This window comes from Strix aluco, chromosome 5 (genome assembly GCF_031877795.1).
Source record: "Strix aluco isolate bStrAlu1 chromosome 5, bStrAlu1.hap1, whole genome shotgun sequence".
Lineage (NCBI taxonomy): Eukaryota > Metazoa > Chordata > Aves > Strigiformes > Strigidae > Strix > Strix aluco.
In genome coordinates this window covers 51175207-51199716 of record NC_133935.1, presented here as the reverse complement: position 1 = coordinate 51199716, position 24510 = coordinate 51175207, and the positions used below count along the sequence as shown (strand labels likewise).

Sequence of the window (24510 nt, the reverse complement as noted above, 5' to 3'; positions counted from 1 at the left end):
GCTCGCTACGGGGCGGGGTCGGCGGCGGCCCTTTCCCTCCCTGCCGGGCCCGGGCCCGCCGGGCCTGCTAGGCCTCCCGCCGCGGGGCAGCTGGGCGGCGGGGCCTGCGGGCTTGGCCCGCGGCGCGGCGGTGGGCGGCGGCGGGTGGCGGCGGGCGGCGGCCGCGCTCCCGCCCCAGCTGCCGGCAGGGGGGAGGCGGAGCGGGCGCCACCGGGGACGAGGCGAGCGAGCAGCGGTAGGCGGGCGGGAGGCAGGAAGGGAGGAGAGAACGGCGGGAGGGCGGGGAGAAGTTTATTCCCGGAGACACCTCTCCAGGGCGCGGCGGAGGTGCCGCCCCGCGCCGGCCGCTGCTGGGGCTGCGGGGCTGGGACATGCGCCTCCGCGCTGCCGCCCGGGGTTAGTCACGGCGGGGCGCCGGCCCCGAGTCCCCACCCAGGCGAGCGCGGCGACAGGAGTAACTAGTGCCTCTGGCGTACGGACCGAGCGCGGTCGCCTGCCTCCTGCCCGCGCCCGCCTTCCCTTCCCCTCTCCCGGGTGCGTGAGGAGAGATAACAATGGTGGGGCGCAGCCGCCGGGCCCCCGCCCTCGCCTAGTGGAAGCGGGTGCCCCGCGGCCAGCGGCAGCTCCGCCGCCGCCCCGCCCTGCGGCGGCCCCGGGCCGCGGACCGCGTTGCTGCCGGCGGCGGCGCCGGGAGGCGATGGTGCCCGCGCCGGGGTTAGTCTGATCGCCGCCTCCCCGCCTCGCCGCCTCCGGTGCCGGCGGCGCTCCCGCGGGGCCAGCCGCCCGCCGCCGCCCCGCTCGCTCGGGCTTGTGGCCACCCGATACAACTTGGGAGCCCCTCCAGAAAAATAATAATAATTAATAATAATAATTTAAAACAAGGAGAAGAAGGGGGAGAAGCGGAAGAAGCAAGTGGATAATGTCAACCCCGAGCAGATTCAAAAAGGACAAAGAGATTATAGCAGAGTATGAAAGTCAAGTGAAAGGTAAGCGCGGGGGGCGCCTCCCCGGCCTCAGGGGCGCGAGGCGGCGGCGGGGCGAGCCCCCGCGGCGGACCGGCCGCCCTGCTGGCCCCTTCCCCCGGGATGAGGGCCGAGGCCGGCCCCGCCGCCGCCCGGGCGGGCGGGAGGTCCCGGCTGCCTGAACTTCGGGGCGGCGGTGGAGGGGAGCGGGGAGGGGGCGGCGGCCGCCGCCCCCCCCGCACTCTGAGCGGTGCCGGTTTGTGTGAGGGGCTGGAGGGGGCTGAGGCCGAGCGGCAGCTCCGGCGGTTGTCCGCTGCCCGGCCCCGGCGGAGCACCTTCCCCTCCGTCCACCGACTTCGGTAACACGGGGGAGATGGGGTGCGGGGGGATAAAAAAATAAAAGGCTTGGCAGTTAAACTGAGGCTAGAGACAATAGTAAGCCATGCCCCTTTCTTAAGGCACATGGCTGGTGTCCCCCACCCTCCCCTCAGGGTTGTAGTTTCTGCCGTTGGCTGTAGAAGATGGCTAATAAAGAATTATCCTTGACTATTGAATGAGCCCTTTCAGCCATCCCAGGAAGTATTTCAGCCTCGCATAGACCGGTTGTATCGCATCCAACTATTGTGCCAAGGACAGTGCCGGCAGACCCTGGCTTGAGCCACCAGCGCTTCCAGACCCTCGAGTTTCCGCTCCTCGCCTGGCGTTTTCCCATCCTCTGCCAGCGTCTTGGGTGGAACAGAGGATGGAAAACTAGCGACATGGGCGGTGGGGTGTGGGTCTCTTGGTGCACATCCTTTTCTTCTGGGTGCTGTTGGGGAATATATTGCATAATACACAAATTGCAATAAATCCAAGCTTTGAGGATGGAGGTGAACCTGAAATGCAGTGTTTAAAAAGCTATGCAACGCCTGAACTCTCTTTACTGAAATTATGTGGGTGTGCTCTTTATATACCTGGGGTGGACCCTCCTTGATGCTGCCCGTGGTCTGCGATGTGCTGAGACAGAGCATGTCCCCACTCAGGTCCGTGGGCTTCAGGAACCCTCCTGCCCCACGCAAACAGGGGCTGGGGACCTTCAAACTGAGGTGTCTGAAACAGGGTGAGAGGAACTGCTCAGCTGTTCAAAGATTTGTTGACTTTCTGTAATTGCACAGTATTTTTTCCTCATACTTGATCCTGCAAGATCAAATTTTCAAGACAATTCTTGGAGTCTCACTGTTGTTTTTTTTTCCTCTTAAAAAGAGGTAGTTTTTGAGTTCTCTTCTTCCAAGGCTTAACTTTTTATGAAAAGCACCTGCCACCAGTGAATGTCTGTCTGGGTCCAGGAAGGGCTTAAAGCTTAAAATAAGAGACCTGCCAGATAGGTGGGCAGTGGGGAGTCATCTCTGAGCTGGCAGGTAGGCCATGCTTCAAGTGTCTGTTTGACATGGGCAGGGCTGAGACAGCTCTCACATAGCTGGTGGATTCACTGCCATTGTGCCCTTGGAGGATTGGTGTTTCTGCCTCTCTGTGGAGATGGTGCAGATTTGTCTTGATCACTGAGCAGAAAAAAATGTTCAAGATCGTAAGCTCTTTGCAGAGTGTGCAGACTGTTCTTTGCCTCCTAACGTGATTGTTAAGGGCTCAGCCTTCATTAACTACAGCCGGTTGCTATATAAACTGTTCTTTTCTTTTGAATAATGAAGAAAAAGTGCCATGCCCTTCAGCTACATATATTGAATCATTTAATAAACAACAAAGATTGAGGTAGAAAGCACTTCCGATAGCTTGGCTCTCGTTTGGTGTCATGAACCCCCATCATAATTGTAGAGGGAGGTGGCATTTGTAAACACAGCTTAGTAGGAATTTTGACTTGCTTTGTGCCTTTGTGGTGGGTCTGGGGTGTGTACAGTCTGGTCCCAACTGTCTCGCCTGAATTATTGATTAGCAGCTGTTTGAAAAAGTATGCTGGGCTAGAAATTGTAGCCAGAGATGCTTTTTCTTTAACCATCATCACCACAGTTGTATTTTGGGTGGCAAGAGCTGTCTGTACTAAGACATAATTCTGCTCAGTGATACTATAACGAAGTAGTGATACCATTGTGTAGTACCTTGAAAATCTTTTTGATATCACGGGGTTCAAGGGCTAAGGAATCAGTCCTAATTAGCCAGCAAGGTAACTTAAAGGGAATGTAAATGTGGGAAAGGCAGGTCCCTATGTACTACCTGGAATTTCATATATTAGGATAGGAGAAAGGGTGTGGCCAAAACGCTTTTGCTGCTTATGACTTCTGGTGTTTGCAATGGCTAGCTGATTTCTCACTGCTGACATGTTTAGTTGCCTGAAGGATATGGACAATTTGGCAGCAAACTGGCGGTTTGAGGTCCTATGGACAAATGCGTGCAAAGAAGTGTAACACCACATATGTCCCTTATCTTGTTACGAGATTGCATGGAGCCTAGCATGCTGAACACCAGTGTTGGCGATTCAGAAACCATACCACTGATGTGTGCATTTGTAAATCCTGTAGTAAGATGTCTGAATATTGATACTGAAGAAAGAGGGGCCTCTAATGTACATGGCCTGTAGGGTATATATATGGTGCCATATTTGGAAATGAGGATTTAACAGTGCCATTCTTCACATAGCTTTTCTGCTCTTAACTCCTCAAATAGGAAGCAGTAACAGATGTTAATTGTTCTGCCTGGTTCCTGGGTGGTGTAAACTTACATCTTCTCCTTGGACTTTTAGCAGTATCAGTAGATTGGCTGTTGCTTTAGTGGAGGTCATACAGGAACAGTAGAAAGACTGCAGATGTTACCTGTTTGTCAAGCTGAAGTGGACAAGGTACTTCTGGCTTGTTGGGCAGAACATCTTGCACATTTTTTTTGCAACATCCCTGATCTTCAGGATAACTTCTGCCAAGAACTATCCCAATTGTAGCAGTAAGGGAATTGTGTTCACTTCCATGCACATTATATAGAAAGCAGAAGGACATTTCTTAAGGGTGTCTTAATACTGAAGTTAGATCTGTCTAGATGGATACCTATACCCATTGTTTTGGGGGATATAAGGATATTATGATGACATAGTTACCTTAATTTGTAGACCTAAAGCTGTGTGGGAAGTATTGCTTGGTTCTGTAACTCTTACTTGTTGGAAGTGAGCTATCTTGTTATGCTTCAGTTCCAGTATGACCTTGTTACTTGATTTTGCTGAACCACCCTACTTTTCAGCAATATTTCTAATTCAGAAGCTTTAGGAAAGGCATCAAGAGCTTGTTTATTCAAGAACATTTTGACAGTTCTGAGGAACAATTTAGATTATTGTTGAAACGGCTTGGGCAACGTGCCTTGTAGACTTTCTGCAGACTGTATTGGATTACTGAGTAAAACTGCTTCTTAAAATATCCCTGATCATCCAGACTATCAATTGTATGTGTTTTTTCTGAAGAATCTGATAATTTTATAGGCCCTCTGAAGTCATAAGAGGTGGGTTTCCTACCAACCTTGCAGCTGGGATGGCGGATACAACTAGAGCTAGAAAGTGGAGGGAATCCTGTTTAAATGAATGATAGACTGGTGGTATAGTTAGTTGAGTAGTAACTTTCTGATACATGACCTTACTTAGATTTATGCACAGCATTCCTTAACTCAAAGCTCAATTGACTATAGTAGCCTATTGTTGACCTACCTTTTGTGTTCTGAGGACCAGCTGCTCCTTGGTACTGCTGATAATGTAAAGTAGTGTCTGTTGATAAAGTTGCTGAGCAATCCACAGTAGTGAAGAAATACTAGACCATCCTCTGATGCCTGTGTGGGTATCTCAGCTTTGGTGAAGGGTGAGCTAGTGAGATCTTGAATACTTGGCTTACTTCAGAAATTTATCCCCCCGGGAGAAGAAACGTGTAGAAGTAGCAGAGAATCAGGGATGCTGCTTGATAGCTTTCAGGTCATTCAAGTGTTAAACTGGTATGTTTACCTTCTTAAGACTTGTAACTGGCCTTCCACGCCAAGGACAAATGTGCTTTGAATAGGTAAGCATTGTGCTGACTGATTATCTGGGCCTGTCTATTCAGTGAGAACCTCTGTATGTTTGAACTGTTGAGGATCTTTGGAATTTAACAGTCTCTTGGCCTTCCTACCGAACTGCATCTCCAACTGAAAAGGGCTGAGGGAAGAGCTACTTAGATGCTTCCTTTTTCCACCTTCATTTTCCAGTTGGAAGTGACTGAGTGGAAATACGAGCCCAAAAGCAGCTTTGTGAAGGGAGATACTTCCCTAAGATCAATATTTGCATGGTGTTCTTCAGAACAAAATATTTTCCACCAGAAACAACTTGTTAGCATGCTGTATTGCATTGCCTAATAATTTTTGTGGAAAAATGAAAATTCTAATTTGTGAAACTCAATTTCATTTTACTTCAGATTAAAACAGTCTAGAATTAAAACAACAACAGAAGCCTCTCTGAGGAAAGGCTGAGCTCTGAAATACAAATTGGGTTGACTTTTTAGTAAACTTATCTGATAGCTATTTGGAAAAAAAATCTTTGTAATGCAAAATTTGGTGCCTTGGATGATGCCAGAATTCTCAAGTTTTATTTCAAAAAATTCTGGTGAATAGATGTCAGTTTTCAGAGTTCAAGATTATCAAGTGTGGTTCAGTAGAAATTTTTCTGATCAAAGACCTTGACCACAGTGAGTTTTGTTTTATACAGAAAGGATATTTTTCTCTGTGCTGTTTTTCATGTGAAGTTACATGTTGTTTGAGAGAGAGGTTAATGAAGGATAGTCACTTGCCTTTTTCCCCCACTACTTTTTTCCTGCTCTGATCTTTCCCTTCAGAATACAAACTTCAATTGTCCAGGTAAATATTAATAAGATTGTAGCTGGCTGTGCAGCTGTAATGAGTATCTGCAGGTTTAGATATAAGTTCAGTCATAAACCGAACAAATTTTTTTTTTTTAACCTACATATTCAGTACTCTTACTCTTCTCACCGCTTTCTTGGAATGAAAACTAAGGAGCTTGTTCACCAAATTATTTGGGGGATGGGCGAGCCCTACAAAAAGCCTACTTCCCAAAGGTCATGATTGAGAAACTTCAGAGGTTTTGGCCTCTTAGTCTTTCTATAGAATTAAAGGAAAAAAAATGCCTTTTCTTGGTACCTTTTTGAAAATGTGGCCAACAGTCAGGAAAGTAGACCTTTTTTCCTGGTTTGACCATATACTGCAGCTGGTGTCTCCCAGCACTGCAGTGAAATTACATTCATTATTTTACTTTAATTTAAAGGTGAATAGAGTCCTAATTTCTGTAGCACACATGAAAGGGTGAGCAGCGAATGGATTGTCTAACCAGTGTTTCTGGCCATATGGCAATCATAATGCATACTTAATGTGCACGTTTTGTGTCTACCTGTGCTTTCTTTGTTAGTCTCTAGGAAAGCTTTAACTCGCCTCTGACTCTGAAGCAGTCTGGATCCCTTTATGATCACTTCTTTGAGGCTTTTTTTCCTTTTCAAGCCTACTTTCTGAGCAGTTTGCTGTTGCAGAGCAATGCTCTAAATCATGCTAAGGTTCATTTAATTTCCTGCCATTATCTTTTATTGGTCACTCTTTTATGAACTGAAGTCCTAGTTGCTAATAAAATTAAACTTATAGCTTTGAAATGGCTGCAGTAAGACAGAATGAGATCCAAATTTCATCTCATTTTCTGCCTCAAACTTTGCTTGGGTTAGGTTTTGCCTTTTGTGAAAACTGGTCTCCTTGTCAGTTAGAGGTGATGGATGGTAGCACTGGAAAAAAGTGGGTCAGTGCTGTTGAGACTGGATAAGAAATCCCCTGCTGACCATTACACAGCCTATTAGAAATCACTGACCATGACTTGACGGTGCAGCACATCTAATCTCTGTTCTGGACAGGGCTGGACATGGGGGAGAGCAAGCCAGGCAGGTGTCAATGGACGCTCCTGTGGTGCTTGTTCTTCCCTTTACTGTTTTTTCAAACCCCTGCTACATCTAGCTGTCATGCTATCCCACGTCTAACCTTTCTGGTCTCCCTAGTGGAAATTAGTGCTACCTTAACTTGTATTAATCCCTATTAGAGTCTAATCTACTCTTAGTGCTTGGCTTTCACAGGCTTTGGTGTGTGGGAGTTTGGTTTTGAGTGTGAGCCATTAGTCTAAATGCGTACCAGGGCTCCTTGCACCCTGTGTGCTTCCCGCTATGCCTGCTCTGCTTCCTGCAGGTTTTAGTCTCATGGCAGCATTTCCTCTGACTGGCCTCTCCTACTTTGCCACTCACGGACCCGACGTTCCTGGGACCCCCCTGTGCTCTCTGCTCTGAGCTATCTGGGCTGATCCGATCAAGTGCTGGCCGTCTCTGAGGCAAGGCTGGCTGACCTTGCTCTGTGCTGGTCAGTCCAGGAGCTGTGAGTCATGAATAGCCCGTTCTGTCTGAAGTTACTTTATGTCTTTTCCTTCCCCACATCTCGTCTCGTGGACACTGTGCCAAATACCCTGAGGTTGAAGAGATTGTGGGCGTATGTATGCATGCATGCAGAGGAAGAGCAACAGCTGAAAACTGGGGGCAGTGGTTGAAGGTGCAATGCCTGGCATCACTGCTTGTGCAATCCCTTGTGTACCACTGACAGAGATGAGACTGGTGGGCTGTGCAGTAGCAGATACTTGGCATGAAGAACAGAGGGCCATTGCTGAGAGCATGGGACCATCTCCTGGGTAAGGGGCAGAGCTGTCTGCACAGGAAGACTGCTTGCTGCGTGTGTTTCACATTACCAGGACTATATCTGGCACCAGAACCAAAGGAGTTGGTTATCACTGCTCTTTTTTCTTTGTTTCCAAGACTTAAACAACTACAGGCTGTTCAGGCAGTTTGTGTGGTGTCTTGGTCCTGTGGGAGTGTTTTAAGACAAACAATTCACTTTGATCTGTTGTAATGGGAGCGGTAATCCTGAGGCACCACTTCCTCAGGAATCTACTGTTTTCTGCAGCTTGTGGAAGTTATCTTCTGGTAGACATGGAAGTGTGTCACAAGTCAGTTAGAGCCGCCTGGTAGGCTGAAGGTAGTGTATTATGTTTTACCTATGCTCTGCCCACTAATCTATCTTGTCCAGACAAAACACTGGTATTCTCAAGTCATTTTCTGTTAGCTACGGCTTAGTAACTGAACAAGGAAAATCTCTTCAGTAGTCCCTTCCCTCTCCTCTTTTCATGTCACTATTTCTTAGGCATATACCTGTATGAATTTTAAGGTGCGGTATTCAATCTTTCATTGTACAGCCCGCTGGAAACCTGGATTTTAGCTGGAGGTGACCATTTGATAAATCCTGAGATTGAGATGCAATCTCTTTATGGAAAATGAAGAATGAAGAAATAACCCCAAGTAAATCTAATGTTCTGTTTCCAAGAACTGGCTTGTATGTAGTCATGACTCTGCTAGTCAGTGAGTGCAAACATAATGAACAGTTTGTCTTCTCTAGAAGGAGAAGATGCTTGTTTTAGTTCATGGTTGGCACAATAAAATAATCCCAGCTCTAAGTGCATGTTAATGAGATAGGTGTTGCAGGTAGGAAGAAAAGGTGCTCTTCATAGACTTTCACTTGAAACATTTGGGCAAGAAGAGGGCCAATACTCCTATGTCAGAAAAATCCCTAGGAAACAAACACCAGCAAAACCACTAAATGCTCTCAGAAAGTGCTGTGGAGAAAGTATATGCGTTATGATTTGACTCTGTAATAATCATATCTGTGAAATGAGTTAAGGATGAACTGTGTCATTAACTTCTAGCTCTATGCAGTGCAGGACAGTGCAGTTGATCTGGTTTTAATGAAGTCCTTCTGAAGGTGTGTGGGTAATTGATCTGCATTTACCTTGATCATAGCATCTGGGGGATTGCTTTTAATTACAGAGTGGTGAGAAGGGAAAAAAGTCTTATCATTTTTCTAGAAAAAGTTTCAGTACAATTTGCTTAGAAGTGTGATCATAGATTCATCAGTTAGAATATCCGTATTAACTTTGTTATGTTATCTATTATTGACCGATGAAACCTCTTTGAGTTTCAGTACAACCTCCCGAGACTTCCCATTACAGATGTAGATGTGCTGACAAGCAGACAAGAAAGCTGTATTAGCATATTAACCAAAACATTCTCAAAATATACTAGACATAAAATTATTTTTTTATTGTGAAATAGAAGTTACAAAAAATATAGTTAGAACACTTATGGTGTATTATTTCTTGTTAACTATATTGGGGATAAAAAGCAAATGCAGCTGGCTTACCGGATGGTGACTTCCAGGAAGTAATGATTGTACCCCTTCACATAATTAGCTGTTGTGGGAAACATAACTGACTACTGCAGATTCATGTAAATGGATTGTCCAGACTCCTTAACTGACTCAGTGCTTACTCATCTGAATTACTCTGTGTGTGGGATCTGCTAGCAGTTTGTTGGTGCTGTCTTGTGTCGGAAGTCTTCAAGATGCTGCTTTGACTTGTTTCTTCCAAGGTGTCAGAAGTGGAGTGGTGCACAGTTTGGGCTTTGCTCTGTGTGTGCGTTAAACTAAATAAGGAGGTGTACTGATCCCCTTTCATTTTTCATGTACGTTCGTTCCTTCATATGGTAAAAGAAACCAGTCTCTACTGTTCTTGCTGGTTCCAGAGTATCTGCTTCCTGAAGATCAGAGGAATCCACTCATATTTACAGGGTACAGCAGAAGTCTAATAAGATTCAGTTATAGCTCTTGTATGGCTCTGTTCTTTCAACAACCTGTCTTCTTTCAAGCCTTGCTGTTCTCTGCTTTTCCCCTCTGACTCTGTTTATCCTCTCTTCTCTTAAAAAAAAAAAATCTAAAGCGTTAGGTCAGAGGCAAGATAAAATAAGTGTTCATTTGGTACCAAGATGAGCAGGCATCTGAACCAAAACTTTCTAACTCAACAATTAAGTTACTGTGTTAGAAAGTAATAGAGAAATTGAAAGGATTACAAGTCACTTTATTTATTTTTTTTTTTTATATTATAGGACAAGAACTTCTATTATTCTACTTTTTCTGCTGGAAAAAAAAACCCTTCAGCATTTCATCATTAACTTTTTTTTTTTGAAGATGCCAACTGTCCAGTAAATAATCTTTTAGGAAAGATTACAAGATAGGATTGTCTGTGGTAACATCAGACTGGACTTGATGATCTATACAATCCCTTTCCTTAAAGTTTTATATTGTTGGTAGTTCAGGGCACTGTGTCAGACAGCTTTCTGATGCCTCTAGTCATTGTTCTCCTTGCTTGCTAGGTACACTGCAATACAAGTCTCTGTGCCAGAACATGCTGCAACTAAGTTGAGAGACATAAAGTTACTCTTATTGCTTTGACAGTATTTCTGCAGGCATTCAAAAGGTATACTAAAAAGAAAGAAAGGTTCTCACCCTTATTGTAGGATACTTAACACACCAAGGTTGTTATAAGTGTTTAGACGGCACAGCATGCTCCTCGTCTTGCAAATCACTGATTTGATGATTAGTAGAGATGAAGATATATACGCTGTTGTTCATAGATGCCTTGTGTATGTGGCAAATGGGTGTCTCCGCATTCTTGGCATAAATGATATCAGCTCCATGAAGAACCAGCTCTGTAGTGGAAAGCTAGCTTGTTTGGTTTGTGCTGAAAAGGGATAATTGGTATGTTTAAGAACTTGATTTAAGTTTAAGAACTTGACAACTATGCTGTCTTTGCTGCCTAACAGGCTACTTGAGGTTAAGACCCAATGTAATAGTGTTGTGTGCATTACGCGCCTTTTTTTAAGGCTACCATCATGTATTTGTACCTTCCTAATTTTCAAGTAACAGTGCATAAAATTAGTGAGATTCTTAATGTCACAACCAAAAAATATAACAAAAATGTTAATCTCCTCGGATACCCTTGCATTGAAGTCACAACCATGTTCAGAGTGGGAGAAGGTCCCTTGTGCAGAAGAGATGAGGGAGCCCAGTGCAGCTAGCAGGTCCCCACCTGCTAGGGGTCCTCTCCTCCCAGGATGCTATGGAGGAGCAAGTGCTGTCGTGCATGCCCAGCATGGCTTCTTCCCCGGCAGCCTGCCGTGAGCAGTGTGTGCAGTCTGTGAGCTCATTGGATTATCGTTGACTGTACTGTAATCCTTTAATTGCCAGCCACTTCTGATGCCATGATATTGTAGTTGTGGGTCAAATCCCGTGCTTCTTAAGCAGTACTCCCACTACTGTCTTTAACTTTACCTATGGAGTGGTGGAATACACTGCCCCTCGCAAACTTCATCACATGGCCTTATTGAGAAACAAGCAGCCAGGAGCATCTTGAACGATTCTGTTCCTTGTACCTGACTAAAGTTACTGACCTTCACTGGAGTCTAGGCATACAGCTCTCTGTCAACAAACTTGTTTAAGCCAGAACCTATAAATTGGGAATGTGGAATAAAATGTTAGTTTTTAGGGTTTCTGTTGGGCCTGAGAGGTTATGGGGTGTGAGAGTTGGGGAGTTTTTCCTCCAAACCTCCTTTGAGACTTCTTCCGGCTTCTTCCTGCTTCAGGTGTCTTCTGCCAAGGTTTAATGCATTAACATGGTAACCATTCTGATTAAAGGCACCTTAGGGAGGCACGATATCTGGTCTTGTGGAGATGTCTCTGGTACTTTACGTAAAGAAAAATATGAAAATGTTAATGGCAAAACTGGACCAAAAAAAGTCTGTATTTGAGCAGGGCTTCAGTGCTGCTTCTGTCTGCTAACACAGCAGAACAAAGGGAAGTGAGCAGTGAATTATGTGTGCCTTTGACTCACTGTGCCTACATACAGAAAACTGGAGCACATTTTCCTTATGAGACCGCTTTTATGACTAAAACCAAACCTGGTGAAATACATGTGTGTTGCACTAGGCTGCAATGAGTCGTGGAGTACTGAGAGGCTGGTGAAAGAGCAAGGATAACTGACCACCAAAGACCAAGTAGTTAATGTACATTAAATTTGCTTAGCAGCTTTTGCCTGTCTTTCAGAACATCTCTGGGAAACGTTTCTGGACAATCCCTGATAACTGGTTTGATAATGCTGAGCAAGAAAACCCTCTTTTTCATATCAAAAGCGAAAAATCCATGAAAATAAGAGCAAAAGTGTAATTCCTCCAATACGTATGACCCTGACTAGTAAAGTAGTGAATGTAGAGGGGATGAGTTGCCAGGGGGACTGTTCATGAAGATACCAAGTGTATGCCTTGCTGGTGACCCACCAGCCAGTTCAGTGTAGCTCTGTGCTGTTTCCTGGTGATTGCAGGACGGCCTCTGTGTAAGGGGGGAGGTCTCTGTTCAGGCCTGAGAGAACAGACTTTCCGGCTACAACAGCAGTTTTCACACTCTTCCATATGGTCTCAAAGAGGCTTAGGGTGAAAAGTATCCCATGGTATTAAATCCATAAAAGAAATCTAGCTCCTGTGTTTGCCTTTCAGATGACATGTTTGGTTCCCCTTTGGCTGCTGTCTTACTTCAGAGGTGTCTGTGGGTATGTTTATGCGACTGCATACACTGGCCTACATGTTTGTTCTGCAGACTGATTGCAGGAGTTATAATTTGAAGCACAGCTTCTCACTAACATAGTTCCCTTATTTATAGACCAGAAACTGCCTTGCCTCCAGCTGGCAGAGGCAGGAGATAAGCGCCAGCCCCATCCATGATGATATCATCTGAGTTGCCACCATAGAAGACCTAAAAATGTTAGCTTCCTTTGCTGAGCCATGTGGAAATATGTATGAAATTGCACCATTAGGAATCTGATCAGTGCATCCTTCCTAATTGTCAGAGCATTTGCATGAGGAGTCTGGTTTCACACCTTGCTACCTTTATCTCACTCAAAATTGTGTCTTGTACCCAGCTCTCCCTCCTTGCAAGTGATTCCTCTGAGAACTAGGGAACAGAGTATTCTGAGACAAATATCCCTGTTTACTTGTTTGTTGAAGCTCTCCTGCTTTTTTCCCCACTTAATGAATATTTAATTATTTATAGAGTGATTATGAATGCATTGCCTGGTAGTTAGAGCAGTCACCTGAGAGATACGGGTCTCACTATGTATGTGTTCCAGCAAGTGTGTGTTCCTGTTCTACTTCATTTTTTAAAGAAATAGAAAAGGGAGAGGGCTGTAGGATTAAGATATTTGTGTGATCAATCTAAATTAAGAATACTTATTTATTAATCTGGAGGGGGAAGTATTCAGAGGATACCTTTTTTTATTCATTGTATGTGATCATACAGTATACAGAAAAACCCCGACTCTTTACTTTCTATTGATTTTTAATCTTAATGCTCTGCCAGCATTTAAGGCAATTTTTGGCAGATTGTCTCTAGTTTTGCTCATAGTCTCTATGAAAAAAATGTTTGTTCAGAGTTTTTTGAAATGTTTACGAATGAATGTTTGTTTGCATGAACCTCTGTTCCAATGACTCTTCCTGCAGCACTTCCTTTGTAAAGCATATTCAGTCCTCTGTCCCATGGTGATTCTCAGGGTGAAAAGGAGAGTTTACAGCCTTTGGAAGAAGGGACTAGCCACTCAACAATGATTACAAAGATGCTGTGAGGCTATGCAGGGCAGAAATCAGGAGGTCTGAAGCCCAGCTAGAAATTAATCTGGCTTCAGCAGACAAAGATAACAAGAAATGTTTCTATAAGTATGTGAGCAGCAAAAGAAAGACCAGAGAGAGCCTCCATCCCCTGCTAGACGCAGGAGGAAACATGGTAACAAGTGATGAGTAAAAGGCTGAGGTGCTTGATGCCTTCTTTGCCTCAGTCTTTAATAACAAGACTAGTTGTACTGAGGGAATCCAGACTTCTCAGCCAGAAGGCAGAGACTGGGAGAAGGACCCCCCCACAATCCAGGAGATAGTCAGTGACCTACTGCATCACATAGACACACACAAGTCTATGGGACCAGATGGAATACACCCGAGGGTGCTGAAGGAGCTGGCTGGGGTGCTCGCCAAGCCGCTTTCCATCATTTACCAGCAGTGCTGGCTGACAGGGGAGGTCCTGACAGCCTGGAAATTGGCCAATGTGACGCCCATATATAAGAAGGGTCGGAAGGATGATCTGGGACATTACAGGCCTGTCAGCTTGACTTTGGTGCCCGGGAAGCTGATGGAGCAGCTCATCCTGAGTATCATCATACAACACATGCAGGACAACCAGATGATCAGGCCCAGTCAGCATGGGTTTATGAAAGGCAGGTCCTGCTTGACAAACCTGATCTCCTTCTACGACAGGGCGACCCGCTTAGTGGATGAGGGAAAGGCTGTGGATGTTGTCTACCTTGACTTTAGTAAGGCCTTTGACACCGTTTCCCACAGCATTCTCCTGGAGAAACTGGCTGCTCGTGACTTAGATGGGCACACACTTCACTGGGTAAAAAAACTGGCTGGATGGCCGGGCCCAAAGAGTTGTGGTGAATGGAGTTAAATTCAGTTGGTGGCCGGTCACGAGTGGTGTCCCCCAGGGCTCGGTTTTGGGGCCACTCCTGTTTAACATCTTTATTGATGATCTAGATGAGGGGATCGAGTGCACCCTCAGTAAGTTTGCAGACGACACCAAGTTGGGTGGGAGTGTTGATTGGTTCGAGGGTAGGGAGGCTCTGCAGAGAGATCTGGACAGGCTGGAGCGATGGGCTCAGGCCAACTGTAGGAGTTTCAATAAGGCCAAATGCCAGGTGCTGCACTTGGGCCACAACAACCCCCAGCAGCGCTACAGGCTTGGGGAGGAGTGGCTGGAGAGCTGCCAGTCAGAGAGGGACCTGTGGGTGTTGATTGACAGCCGGCTGAACAGGAGCCAGCAGTGTGCCCAGGTGGCCAAGAAGGCCAATGGCATCCTGGCCTGTATCAGAAATAGCGTGGCCAGCAGGGACAGGGAAGTGATCTTACCCCTGTACTCGGCACTGGTGAGGCTGCACCTCGATTACTGTGTTCAGTTTTGGGCCCCTCACTACAAAAAGGACATTGAATTACTCGAACGTGTCCAGAGAAGGGCAACAAAGCTGGTAAAGGGTCTGGAGCACATGTCATACGAGGAGCGGCTGAGGGAACTGAGGTTGTTTAGTCTGGAGAAGAGGAGGCTGAGGGGAGACCTCATCGCCCTCTACAACTACCTGAAAGGAGGTTGCAGAGAGCTGGGGATGAGTCTCTTTAACTAAGTAACAAGCGATAGGACAAGAGGGAATGGCCTCAAGTTGCACCAGGGAAGGTTTAGACTGGATATTAGGAAGCATTTCTTTACAGAACGGGTTGTTAGGCGTTGGAATGGGCTGCCCAGGGCAGTGGTGGAGTCCCCATCCCTGGAGGTGTTTAAGAGTCGGGTTGAATTAGCACTGAGGGATATGGTGTAGTTGAGAACTGTCAATGTTAGGTTAATGGTTGGACTGGATGATCTTCAAGGTCTTTTCCAACCTAGATGATTCTGTGATTCTGCTCCCCAGTTGCCTGAGTTGCAGATCCACAGACAGCTTTCACTGCAGCCACCAGTAACTTACTGTGCAAATATTCCTGACATTTCGTATCTGTGAATAGTAAGGTGGGGTTTTTTTTAAGGGTCGAAAAACTACCTCAACTGATGTTTAAGGAGGAAAGAAGGGGAGTGGGTCTGCAAATATTACTGAGGCAAGCCTACAGTTGTTAGTCAAATAACAGTGAATGTTTTGGGGTTTAGTGACTAGAGGGGAATGATTACACAGCATTAATATAGCTATAAGAAGGAAACCTGAGAACTCTATCAGTAATGGCAGTTGATCAGGTTGTTTCCTTTGCAGAACTGTTTTGGAGGGCAGCAGACAGTACTTCAAAAATCCAAGATACTTGTAGATACTGGGCTTTACTTGGCTGTATTAACATGCCTATTCTTTACTTGTACTACTTCGGCTGCATGTGGTGAAGTCAGGTTGTTTGAACAGCTGTATGCAAAGTACCGTAGCTCAGAATCAGGCAAGAAGATAGAAATGATGGAAATGTCCAAATTCTTTTCAACTTAATTTAAAAGGGGATTTAAGAAGACTTTTCAGGTATGTTTCTGAATTTGTGTACTGGCATATTTTGTGTTGGAAAGAAAATTTGTTCTTAGTTCTGTTCTTCACTCAGTTACCTGGTAATTTATCTAGCTATTCATTTGATTACTTTTTTTTTTTTAAAATGTAATTGAGTGTTGTATTAAATGAATAGCTAATGCATCCTGAATCAGTAGCAGTTCTTACTGGATAAGAGGATACTTATAAGCTTGTTAAAGATACTGTAAATATGGAGTTAGAATATATGTGAAGACTTAGGGAACTGAAGTTTCTATTATGTATTTACATGTAATCTCTTGGTTTCTCAGTTGTAACATCTGACTTGCAGAGCATATGTTGTTTACATTATGTGGCTTTGTTTTTCCTTCGCTTTGCTTGTGTTATGCTATTTGAAAGTAAATTTAATTCCAAATACTTTTTTTTTAGGTAACATCTCTGTGATTACTTTTTTCTCAGTTCATAAATTATCAGTAGTATGTGAGATTATGGCATTAGCTGTGATAACTACCTCTAGTTGAGGAACCTCTGCCTTGTTTGTAGGGTCTCTTTACAAGATGCTCTGAAAGAGAGATTTTTAAGTTATGACTCGCACATTGTATATCACAGTGGGGATTCAGACCTGTTACTGGCATCATATGGGTCATTATTCCTATTACAGTGTGTTTATAACCTTGGAATTACCCCTTTGAATCACATCTCAAGAGTCTGTGATTCTGGGAAGACATACCTCTTCTGTACTTCTTGTGCAAAAGACCTGACAGTGAAAAAAACACTTTTGGTCTCTCCTTCTCCAAGTCTGGGACAAGACTCTGCTCTAACTTGGGCAAGAGCACTTAAAGTGAAGAGAGATCTTAACTTCAGGTGACTGAATACACTGACAGGTTTCCAGAATTGACTGACGGTGACCTTACTCAAATCAGAAACCAAGTACCAAGTTCCTTGTAATTTGATGCAGACTTCACAATGATGGATGAGTATTGATGAAACTGGTGGTTCCCTTTGTGAATTTTATTTTTCCTGTAATGGCTAATATTTTTGCCAACATCTGGTAATTAGTCAGGTCTCCTTTACTTTGCATGTGTTTTCCCAAGCAGTGAGGGGGGCCTTGCTGAAGCAGTGCCCCACATAGATGGGGTGGAGCTGGAGCACTGCTGATACTCCTCTGTTGTGTATAGACATGTCAATTCTCTCTAATGAGCCTTGGCTACAGGAAAAGCTTGAGACCCACTGCTGTAACATTTCAGTCAGTTAAAGCATTAGGCTTTGTAATGTATTCAGTGCTCTCCATAGTTGCTAACGAGTGCAGGGCTGGAGGGGTGAATGAAGTGGTATTGCTTTTACAAGCAGTATAGTAGCTGCCGTGTGTGTCCTGTTATGCACAGCCTTGTTTACTTTACACACATGAATTTGTTGACCTCACCAGCGCTCTTAACCTTCGTAGGGCTACTAATCTCCATAAATGTCTGCAGGATTTGGCTTAATTTTGGCATGGAAATATGCAAAACGAATGAATCAAAATGTGAGTCATCGTTTTTTACAGTAAAACATTCTGACCTAGTCCCACAGTCCACGTGCCTGGCTGATGCTTGCCTGAGAGCTTGTAGGATCTGACCCATGCTTTAGGAATCCTGACTTCTTGTAAGTGTAGCAGAGACTGTTCTGAAACAAAGGAAATGTGGTGCAGAATACACTGAAGCAAAACAAGAGCTGTCACTTGATTCAGATGCAACTCTCAAGATAAAATTAATGTAGGTTGTGGACAGGATTATGCACACATTACAGAATGTGTCAGTAGTACTCAAGATGCCCTGTGAAAACTGTAGGGGAGATGTTTTCAATTTACTGAGTGTTGTTTTCCTTATTTGCATGTAGCTTAACTAAAATATGGTACAATAAAATAAACTCACTTTTAGAATTTATTGGAGGCACTGAATTGTAGAGCTAATGCAGATAAATGATGTGAATGTCACTTTCATGTCTGCAAAATGCAAAAGCACAAACATAGTAACCACAAGGCTCTTTTTGATATTTTAATCTTTTAAACCTTTGAAATGTTGATGTGCTTGAAAGGGCTTCTAAATCCATTGGTTAGTCTGCACTGTCTCGTATTGTGTTCAAAATCATAGCAGATAAAGGAAGAGTGATCAGAAAGCTTAATGCAGTCAGAACGTCACGACCTGTTATGTAAAGCAACATTTGGCAGGGCCTTCCCAGCTGCTGTAAATGAATGTTAACAGCATTTTATCGTCTGCTTTCACTGTCTTTATTACATAATCTGAATATTTATGACCCTATTAATATGTTTAGCTGTGAAATTGCAATATTGGTGGAGTGAATGTTCCATAGAAGGTTGAACGAGGAGAATGATTTTTGCCTCATGAACAGAAATTGTATTAATATTAAAAACCTTTGAGTTCATATTTCAAAGAAGTTTGCTGTATTGCTTTATGGATGTGGCATGCTATTTCCCTAAATATTGTCATTGAAAAAGTACTTTGGTGACAGGATAGTGTTGCCGAACATTGTGTGTGCCTGTGTGTGTATAAAATACAGATCACTAACCAGAAAGTAGTGATTTATTTTTTTTTTTTTACTTTTAATGCAAGTCCCCAAATCCGTAATGATGATATTCTGTAGCTTGTACAAACATAGCCAACCTGTGGACCGTAGACGAGACCCAGTTTATCAGAATCACCTCCACCCAGAGAGCTGTTCCAGGTAGGATTTTGTGGCAAGCTGTGAGCCAAGTTGTTATTACAATGATTTTTTTTTTTTTTTTTTTTTGGTGACCAAGATCTTGCTTTCTGCCCCACTTCCTCACTACCCTACACTCCCTTCTTCTGTTGTGACTAGATATACTCTTGTCTTGTGGCCTGAAATGCATGTCACACAATTAGAGTATGTGTGCACCGCATTATATGGCTGGGGACTGGTTGCAGATGCTGTCCCATTGCTGAATGCACACTTGCCTGTATCGTGATCATATCTGAAATGTGTGGGAAGGTAATATGCTGGGTCAAGAGATGAATAAGGAGCTGTAAGGCATGTCCTTTGGGAGTCTCTTAGATTGTATTATGTCTCCAAACAGCTGAACACCACCATTTCAGTAGACATCTGCAAGTTTCTAACAAGATGATGTTCAGAGGCCTGACACTGTTGTGTTCAGTGGCTCCCACCTTCGGAATTTACAAGTCATGTTGGTATCGTGCTTCTTTATCATTCTGCAGGATAAATAGCTCAGTTAGCTGCAGGCTTGTGTCTGCAGGATGCCTACAAAAAGCTGAGCTGCAAAAGTAAGTTTTTCATTTATTTTGAGTGGGATGAGGTTGTTGGTCACTTTTATCTTTGAGTGCGAAGCCTATAGCCTGTCTGAAATCTACTGTCCTCCATGCCTTGCCGCTGATTACCAGGGCTAGAGTTTGAGAAATGCAGCTGTTTGTGGAGGTCCCTTTTGTCTGCAAGAGTCTCATGGATGGTAGTGCAAATCCAGTGGTGTGTTCTGACACTATACCTAATTGCAAGTAAATCTGTCTCTTAATGGTCTCTACTTCCACCCTCCACAGTTCAAACCTCATGAGCTGGTACAGGAGGCAGCTGCACGTAACTGTAAGTGTACAAAATGTTAGCAACATAAAGATAATTGAGTACAGGGTATGGAGAGTCAGGAAGAAAGTTTAGATTAATACATATTTTGTAATAGTATTTTGTCCCCAGGCAAGTTTGTTATACTTACTGCAGAGCTCCAGATGATCTCTCTTCCTTTGTGGGGATTAGAGATTTAAATATGTATTGTTCTTCTGGGCAACAGTGTTGAGCAGTCAAGTAAGGTTCATAATAGAACAAAGAAACCTTTAATTAGGACAGGAGTTTCAGCTGCATTCTGTTTTGCTTTGTGTAAGAGAAACTTGCATTAAATCAGATAAATAAATAAAACAATGGATGTGGTAGAGGAATTTTGGAAGAAGCATATCTGTTTACAAAGTTAAGTGCTGAGTTTACAATAAACCAATAATTTTTACTTGGGAAGCTCTTAAAATAAGATTCCCCTTCTCCACATCCCTGAGCATCTGAGTCAAGATATTTTAATGAAATATTTTTCAGCTTATTCGGTGGTTTGGTTTAGGGTTTTCTTGCTCACTTTAATTTTTCATACAGGAAATACCTTTATTGCAACATAAAAATTAATAGCAATGTTTATACTCTTACCATATTTTGGTTTTAGGTTTGTACATTTGATCTAAATACAATGCGATATTTGCTTTAAACATGAAGAATGACAATAAATCTTTTCTGGTCTGTTCTGGGATGTACATTGCTCTGTGGTGCCAAGGTCTTGAAGTCAGCCTTCTGCGCAGCCTCAGCAAATTGCCAGTGTGCAGTAAATTGTAAAACTGGGACCTTTAAGGAATAATATGTAGTATCTTCAAGGGTTTCTTAATTTGTCTCTGAAATTACCTTTGGCAAAAATATAAGCTGTGGTCTCCTCTTCTCAACAGATACTGGTAAGGGGAAGCCTAGCAGATTTGACGCTGTTTTTCTTTTGCACTGCCTTATCTAATGTTTACTGGCTTGCTACAGGCAATGATGCAAGGGAATAATCTCCTGTCTTAAATGAGTTTTTTAAAGGAACACTTTAAAAAGATGATTGTGATGAAGCTTTGGCCATCTGTCCTATGCCTGTCCTCTGCAGTTTAAATGCCAAATCCAACCATGGCAAAAGACTGCTGTTGTCTGGGAAACAATTGATTCTACTCCTTGTTAGGGTAGAAGAGCTCTCAGATGTGGCTCAAGATAGTCCATTTCCCTAATTACCTATCTCTTTGGGTATTTTACAGCCTCCTGCCCTTTCCTATCAAGAGAGTGCTTTCCAGTGCAAAATCCACAACGTTTCTTCAAAGGACCTAATCAAAACTCAATAAATTCAGAAGAAAGCTACTACTGACTTCAGTGGACTTTTGGTCAGGCTTTTGGAGAGGAAGAGTATAGCCCTTTGCGTTAAATAACTGATGTGATCATCATTGGTCAAAATTTTATTTTGTGGACTGTTCTAGAAATAAAACATTCCAGTTTTACTGGGTGAACAGTAAACTCCATTTTAAGTGCAGAACACAGTGCATCTTACTTGTGGAGGTGCAAAGGATACTTCACAGTTACTTGGAACTTGTTGAAATCTCCTGCCCTGGCCCACATCTTGCATCCCCTTTGCTGCATCCCATATGAGTAATCAATTTGCAGAAGAAAGCTATTGTCCTCCCTCTCCTTGGAACAACCTCAGCTGACCTGTTGGATCCTTTACCAGGAAGGAGAGGCAGGCACATTGTGTTGCATTTATAGAATGTGCTACTAAATGACTTTTCCTGTTGCCTGACTTGATCATGACTGGTTCTTGTTTGTCACAAGGATCAGTATGGTAATCTCACATAAGGAAGATACTAGTAACTTGACAGTGGAAATTTAAAAAGGTCTCTTTTTCCTGAATATTAATTAGTGCCCATTGCCTCCTGTCCTTTCCTGAACATCACCGAGATGAGTCTGGCTCCCATCTTCTCTCTTCCTCTCCCCTGTCCCCCATCAGATATTTTTAGACTTTATTAAGATCCTCCTTGAGCCTTCTCTTCAGGATGAACAGTCCCAGCTCTCTCAGCTTCTCCCTGTATGTCAGATGTTCCAGTGCTTTAGTCATCTTTGGTAGCCCTTTGCTGGACTCAGTCTAGTATGCTCATTGTACTGGGTATGCTCATTGTACTGGGGAGCCCAGAACTGGACACAGCACTGCAGATGAGATCTAACCAGTGCTGAGTAGAGACAAAAAAAGTCACCTCCCTCAATCTGCTGGCAATGCCTTCCTAGCGCAACCTAGGAGGCTGTTTGCGTTCTTTGCCACAAGGGCACATTGCGGACTCATGTTAAGCTTCGTGTCCCTCAAGACTTTTTTTTTTTTTGCCAAGCTGCTTCCCAGCCAGTACTGTGTACTGGTGCCTGAGGTTATCCCTTGAGAGGTTCAGGACTTTGCTTTTCCCTTCGGTAAATTTCATGAGGTTCCCATATGTCCATTTCTCCAGCCTGTTGAGGTCCCTTTGAATGACAGCACAACCATATGATGTATCAACACTGCTCTTCCCAGTTTTGTATTATCTGTAGACTTGCTGAGGATGCACTCTGACCAGTCATCCAGGTCATTAACAAAGATGTTAAACAGTACTGGCCCCAGTATCAGCCCCTGGAGTACACCACTAATGACTGACCTCCAGCTGGACTTCATACAGCTGACCACAAGCCTGTGAAATTGGCAGTTCGGCCAGTGTTCAGTCCACCTCAGTGTCTGCTCATCTAGCCCATACCTCTTAGCAGTTTTTCCATGAGGATATTGTACGGAACAGTGCTGAAAGCCTCACTAAAGTCAAGATAGACAACATCCACTGTTCTTCCCTCATCTGCCAAGCGAATCATCTCATTGTAAAAGGCTATCAGGTTACTCAAGCCTGATTTTTCTTTCATAAATACATACTGCCTATTTGAAATCACCTTCTTGTCCTTGGTATCTTTGGAAATTATTTTCCTTCACCTTCCCTGATATTAAGGTGAAATTGGCTGAGCTGTAGTTCCTGGATCTTCCTCCTTTTCCTTTTTGAGAATAGGAGTCACATTTGCTTTTTTTCTAGTCCTCAGGAACCCCTCCTGATAGCTATGACCTTTTGAAGATACCCAGAGTGGCCTTGTATTGGCATTAACCAGCTCTCTCAGCATTCATGGGTGCATCCCATCAAGTCTAGGGGAGCTATGTAAACTGGACATACATGTTCCCTAAACTAATCCTCTTGTACCAAAGGTAAGTCTTGCTTGCTGCTGACTTTCCCAGTGGTCTCAGAAACCTGAGAATGACGAAGGCAAGTCTTGCCACTAAAGTCCAAAGTGAAGATGGCATCGAGTACATCTGCATTTTCTCTGTCCTTTGTCACCATGTTTTCTGCTCCATTCCGCAGCAGCCCCTCATTTTTCCCTAGTCTTCCTTTTGTTGCTGATAACACTTGCAGAAGCCCTTCTTGTCACCCTTCATGTCCCTAGCCAGATGCAACACCAGACAGGTTTTGGTTATCTTAACTTTGACCCTGCATGCTTGGATAGTGTCTCTATATTCTTCCTGGATCGCTTGTCCCTGTTTCCAGCTCTCATATAACGCCTCCTTATGTTTGAGTTTTGTCAAGAGCTCTTTGTTCATCCATATAGGCCTCCCGTCACTCTTGCTTGACTTTCTACTCATCAGGGCAGACCATTCTTGAACTCGGAGGAGGTGATCCTTGAAAATCAACCAGCTGTCCTAGACCCTCTTCTCTCCAGGACAGTATCCCAAGGGCTGCTAGCAGGTCCCTGAACAGACCAAAATCAGTTCTCCTGAGGTCCAGGGCTCTGATCTTGCTGTTTGTGTCATCCTCTCCTCATACAATTCTGAACTCCACCATCTCATGGTCATTGCAGCCATGACTGCTCCAACCTTCACATTGCTGGCCAGTTCTTCCTTATTTGTACGTATGAGGTCCAACAAAGCATCTCCTGTCATTGGCTCCTTGATCACCCATGTCAGGAAACTATTATCAGGCTGCTCCAGAGACCTCCTGGATTGCTTGTGCTGAGCTGCCCTTCCAGCAGTTACCAGGATGGTTAAAGTCTCCCTTGAAGACTACAGCCTGTAAATATGAGGCTTCTTCCAGATGCCTAAAGAAGGCCCAATATTCTCCTTCCTCCTGATAGGGTAGTCTGTAGCAGACACTCACCACAGTGCTGCCCATGTTGGTCTGCACACTAATACTGACCTGTAAGGTCCCAGCTGGCTCATTGTCCATCCCAAGGCAGAGCATTCCCACTGCTTTCTCACATAAAAGGCAACTCCCTCTCCTCCCGCTTCCAGCCTGTCCTTGCCCAAAGAACCTCTATCTGTCCATCGTAATACTCCAGCTATGTGAGCCATCATGCTGCATCTCTATGATCCTGACGAGATTGTAGCCATGCAACTGCAATCAGACCTCTAATTCCTCCTGTTTATTCTCCACGCTGCAAATATAAGTGTACAGGCATGTCAGAGAGGTATCCCAGTCATGCTGATTTCACAGAGTAGGTGTGAGCGTCCCCCATGATACTGTTCTTGTAGGTACTTTCTTATTTCTGTGCATGCTCTTGAGGTGGTCCCCTTTCAACCCTGTTTTGTTGATTACAAGGTCTCTCTTGTCCACATTATGCTGGCCCCTTTGCTTGTCATCCTGGTCTGCTGCTTCCTCACTGCACTGTAGTTGTGTTCTTCTTCCTCCTCTGTCATTCCAATTTGAAAGCTTTCCTCACCAGATTGGCTAAAGATCCTTTTGCCACCAGCTTATTTGGGATTGGGATACAGGGATTCTTATGTGACGGTGGCATTGTGTGCTTAATGAAGTGAAAATACATTACATGAGCGCATTCAAGGACTCTACTGTAAAATGACTTGGTATATTCTTTTACCTTAGTTACTAAAAC

The 24510-nt window shown here is 44.1% G+C and overlaps 1 protein-coding gene across 3 annotated transcripts in view; it reads left to right on the top strand.

The window, feature by feature from the left end:
* The first annotated feature begins 229 nt into the window (after nucleotides 1-229).
* The window catches only part of SRGAP1 (SLIT-ROBO Rho GTPase activating protein 1), a 156373-nt gene continuing 132092 nt past the window's right edge, over nucleotides 230-24510 (top strand). For 2 of the 3 annotated variants that reach the window (XM_074827316.1, XM_074827318.1), the window contains exon 1: nucleotides 356-986. In XM_074827316.1, the coding sequence (XP_074683417.1) occupies nucleotides 920-986 (67 nt within the window). In that variant the 5' untranslated portion in view covers nucleotides 356-919. Of the gene's footprint in view, nucleotides 236-355; nucleotides 987-24510 lie in introns of those variants that run through there. The other variant, XM_074827315.1, reaches the window with a different exon arrangement.